This window comes from Neofelis nebulosa, chromosome 1 (genome assembly GCF_028018385.1).
Source record: "Neofelis nebulosa isolate mNeoNeb1 chromosome 1, mNeoNeb1.pri, whole genome shotgun sequence".
Lineage (NCBI taxonomy): Eukaryota > Metazoa > Chordata > Mammalia > Carnivora > Felidae > Neofelis > Neofelis nebulosa.
In genome coordinates this window covers 173,163,468-173,168,246 of record NC_080782.1, presented here as the reverse complement: position 1 = coordinate 173,168,246, position 4,779 = coordinate 173,163,468, and the positions used below count along the sequence as shown (strand labels likewise).

Sequence of the window (4,779 nt, the reverse complement as noted above, 5' to 3'; positions counted from 1 at the left end):
GCTCTGGGGCCCCCACCTAACCATCCAAGACTCTGTACCTAATTTTGTATTTATTCCCCTGTATTCTTTTTCTTAAAGAACCCACCCCTCAAATTATATAAGCTTCAGGCCCTCAGTCCTGCCCCCCTCCCTAGATAAAGTCTCAAAGCCGGTGAGTCATTAGACCTTATTCTCTTCTAAGGGCACTGAGCCCCCAGCCTGGTTGATAGTCCGTGTTTCTGAGGAAGCTTTTCCCTGGGTGGGGGAGGAGGAAGACGCTGACGCTCTGAGTTTTAAGAAGCTGAGGAGCCATTTCCTGTACCGTGCGGAAGCAAAGAAGTAAATGATGGGGTCATTGCCACCGTTCATGTTCATGAGGGGCATGGTGAGCTGAAGGGACAGTCCCCGGGCAAGATGGCGGATGGAGCATCTCTCTCAGCATGAACCAGATGATGGTGAGGTGGTAGGGGCTGAAACACACGAGCACGGCCACCAGCACCACCAGGGTGAGCGGGCGGGCCCTCCGGTGGCAGCCTTTCTGGCTCCTCAGAGGGTTTTCCCGGGCCATCCTGCACAGCTTCAAGGCGATCTTCATGTAACAGAACAGTATGATCCCCGCTGGCCCACAGAAGCTTATGGCACAGGCCACCAGGACCACGAGGGGCAGCCTGAGGATTCCCTCAACACTGTCATACTCCATGCAGGTCGGCTTGCCTGCCACGGGGTTGGTCACGGGGATGAAGAGCAGGGGTGCCGTCTGCAGCGACGCCAGGGCCCAGAGAGCCACACCGACGAGCCGCACTCGGCCAGCATCGCGGAACTGGGGGCACCGGTGGGTGCGGACCACAGCCAGGTAACGGTCCACGCTCACACACGTCATGAGGTAGATCCCCCCCCGTAGGTGTTCACGTAGAGGATGAACGCCGTCAGCCTGCAGAGCCCTTCACCAAAAGGCCAGCTGAAGTCCAGCGGGTAGTAAGTGATCCTTCCAGGCAGGGCCAGCGTGAACAGGAGGTCAGACGCTGCCAGCTGGACCAAGTAGACGCCCGTTGAGTTGATCTTCTTGCCCTTTTGACGGGCAAGGCGTAGGGCAAGGATGTTTCCCAGAGCACTGAAGACCAAGAGGGCTGTGTAGAACAGAGAGAGGGTCACACTGACTGCCGGGGTGGGGAGTGAGGAAGGCAGGAGCTGGCATTGTGGAGGAGGCGGCTTGGGTCAGCCATGCTGGCGGTCATGTCACTGAGGTCCTTGGGGAGACAAAAAGAAAAGAAAACATAATATGGCATCTGTGGGGCTATGCCTCTGTAGTAGTAATAAATTTGCTGAAACAACACGCAAATGAAAAACCTATGTCTTTTTAGGTAAACTTTGGGGCTCCTGGCTGGCTCAGTTGTTAAGGGCCCAACTTCGGCTCAGGTCATGACCTCGCGGTTCGTGGGTTCCAGCCCCACGTCGGGCTCTGTGCAGCTATTGCTGTGTAACATGTTACCCCCCAAAATTTAGCAGCTTGAAACACACTTCGTTATGTTCACAGTCAGGATTTGAAGAGGACAGAGTAAGAATGGCTTTTCTCCGCTCCTCTGTGTTGGGAGCCTCAGCTGGGAAGTCACAACGGGGGCTTACTCGATGGCAGAGCCTGGGACCATGTGGGGGTGACTTCCCTCAGATGAACGGCAGTTGGTGCTGGCTTCTGGCTGGAACCTCAGCTAGGGGTGTCACAACTAAAGGTCCCTCACGTGCACTCCTCACGAGACTGGGCTTCCTCAGCATAGCAGCCCGAAGGGAACTGCATTTCTTTCACGGCCGCCTTAGGCTTGAAAAGTGCCCTGGAAGCGACGTGGACGCTCCATGCATTAACCACTTCTGTTATTTTCTGACTTTTGATGCTTTCATGTCTTGGGGCCTTGCTGACCCTCAAGGAACTGTCTCTTCCTGGGTCAGCCAATTCCTTGAGTGTGCTTTTCGAGGGTAAACCAGCCAGTCCGCAGTCACACCCCAACCACCTCCTTTATCAGACTGTCTGGGCCACTCTCCACCTGCCTTAATCACCCACAGGGCCAGATGCCAGATGACCAGGGCAGCCCCTGTGTCCCGGAGCCCCCTGAAATGATCCAAACTAGCCAGTCCAAGTCTGCTTTGCCCCACCTCACGTGGGTTTCGTCCTGCAGAAATCACGCCAGCAGTTCTTGCCCACCTTTCTGCCTCTCTCTGTCTCCCGGCTGATGCTGGTGCTTCCCCTGTGACCCCTGTGATGTGGCCTGTCCCCTCTTCTCGGGATCGGTGAGTGACAAACTGTCTTTACCGATGGCAGTCGTCTTCTGATCCGTTGGCCTTTCTGAACGTCAGTTTTTCTATTAATATGCTGTATTTTACAGCACCTTTTCTGACCTGGCCACAGAAGAATGACGTCATCACCCCCACCACCTCCACTTGGCTACAAGTGAGTCACAAGCCCACGCAGAAGCAAGAGAAAGGGACATAGCTCCCACCTCTCGATAGGAGGAACAGCAAAGAATTCATACCCACTTAAAAATCCCAACACGTACATGCAAAAGTGTGCACAAGTCATACAGGTACAGTTTGATGATTTTCACAAAGTGAATACCTCCAAGGGATCAGCACCCAGATTGGGAAACATACCTCACCAGCCTCCCCAAAGCTCACCTTTGTGCCCTGTGTCCTCTGCCTCCACACCAGGGTAACTACTGTCCTCACTTCTAAAATCACAACTCAGGGATGCCTGGGTGGCTCGGTTGAGCGTCTGACTCTTGATTTCGGCTCGGGTCATAATCCCAGGGTCGTGGGATTGAGCCCTGCCTCAGGCTCCGTGCTGAGTGTAGAGCCTGCTTGGGATTCTCTCTCTTTCTCTGTCTCCCTCTGCCCCTCTCCCCTGCTCGCGCACATTCTCTCTCTCTCTCAAAGAAAATTAATAATAAAATTTAAAAATCACAACTCAGTTGCACACCTGCTTCTGAACTTTAAACCAATGAAATCACAATGTATATGTGTATTCTCACACAGGTAGCGTTTTTGAGTCAACATTAGTTTGTGGGTTTTACCCATATTGTTGGGTGTGGTTGAAGCTCTTTATGTTCTCACTGCTATAAGATATTCCCTTGTATGAATGCATCACCATCAATTTGTCCATCCTACTGTTGAGGAACATCCAAATCGTTTTCACTTTGCAGACTGCTCAGGGGGCCTGAGTGGCTCCGTCGGTAAAGTGTCTGACTTCAGCTCAGGTCTGATCTCAGCTCAGGTCGTGAACTCAGGTTCACGAGTTCGAGCCCCGTGTTGGGCTCTGTAATGACAGCTTAGAGCCTGGAACCTGCTTCGAATTCTGTGTCTTCCTCTCTCTCTCTCTCTGCCCCTCTCTGCACCAGCCGGGAGTATATAGCTGGTGAGTCCCCGGTTCTGTGCGTGCTTGGTTTTGGTATGGTTTTGGTATGGTCTGGCAAATAGTTCATCAAAGGAGCTGCTCTTCATGCTCCCCAAAATGTGTGGGGGTTCCTGCAGCCCCTCGTTCTCACCAACACTTGGTGTTGGCAGTCTTTGTCAAGTGAACCGTTCTGATGGGTCTGTAGGGGTATCTTCTTGTGGTTTTAATTAGCATTTCCCTAATGACTACTAACATAGTCACATGTTTACTGGCTGTGTTTATACCTTCTTTATGAGGTGCCTGTATGAATATTTTGTCCCTTTTTCTATTGGATTGTCTGTCAAAAATGTTTATGATTGGGGCGCCTGGGTGGCCCAGTCAGTTAAGCATCCAACTTCAGCTCAGGTCATGATCTCGTGTCCGTGGGTTTGAGCCCTGCGTCGGGCTCTGTGCTGACAGCCCAGAGCCTGAAGCCTGCTTCCGATTCTGTGTGTGTGTGTCTCTCTCTCTCTGCCTCTCCTCCACCCATGCTGTCTCTCCATCTCTCAAAAATGAGTAAATGTTTGGGGCGCCTGGGTGGCTCAGTCGGTTAAGCGGCCGACTTTGGCTCAGGTCATGATCTTGCGGTTTGTGAGTTCAAGCCCCGTGTTGGGCTCTGTGCTGATGGCTTATAGCCTGGAGCCTGTTTTGGATTCTGTGTCTCCCTCTCTCTGAACCTCCCCGTTCATGCTCTGTCTCTCTCTGTCTCAAAAATAAATAAATGTTAAAAAAAGAAAGAAAGAAAAAAAATGAGTAAATGTTAAAAAAAAAAAAAGTTTATGATTTCCTTTTTCCAATCCATTTCCCCCAATCTGCTAACTTAGCCATGCCTTTGATATGCACACCTCCATTTTTATTATCTGCGTTCTGATCATCCTTTAACTTTTAATTTCTATACCATGATGGTAAGGGGAAGAGCTGGGGCAGGTCTACCCAAAGCTCCCTGCCTAGCAGGTGGGGCCTGAGGGGCTGTCCCTGTGGTGCACACGTAAGCACTGAGGTTGCAGGGGGCGTGTAGTTTGCCCCAGGACCACAGTAGCTCATAGAACGAGGATCACAGACCCAGTTGGAGAATGCTGCGCGTCTGCAGTCAGATGCTGACTCGAGGGGCACCAGCTCCCTGAGCCCCCAAATCTCACTTGCATCAGGACACAGCTGTCCCCTCCTTGATCAATTTGGGGCTGGCTGGTGGGGAGCCTGCTGTAGGTTGTGGCTTATTTTAACCTAGGCATAGAAGATTTTACAGGCTCTGGGCCGATGGCTCGGAGCCTGGAGCCTGTTTCCGATTCTGTGTCTCCCTCTCTCTCTGCCCCTCCCCCGTTCATGCTCTGTCTCTCTCTGTCCCAAAAATAAATAAAAAATGTTGAAAAAAAAAAAAAATT

At 51.8% G+C, this 4,779-nt stretch overlaps 1 protein-coding gene across 1 annotated transcript; it reads right to left on the bottom strand.

Annotated features, from left to right (window-relative positions):
• Positions 1-219: 219 nt before the first annotated feature.
• Positions 220-1,319, bottom strand: LOC131520133 (G-protein coupled receptor 183-like). The gene is given in 3 exon segments (XM_058743944.1): positions 220-874; positions 877-1,139; positions 1,142-1,319. Coding segments are annotated over 3 exon segments (930 nt in total). The 5' UTR covers positions 1,266-1,319; the 3' UTR covers positions 220-331.
• Positions 1,320-4,779: the final 3,460 nt, after the last annotated feature.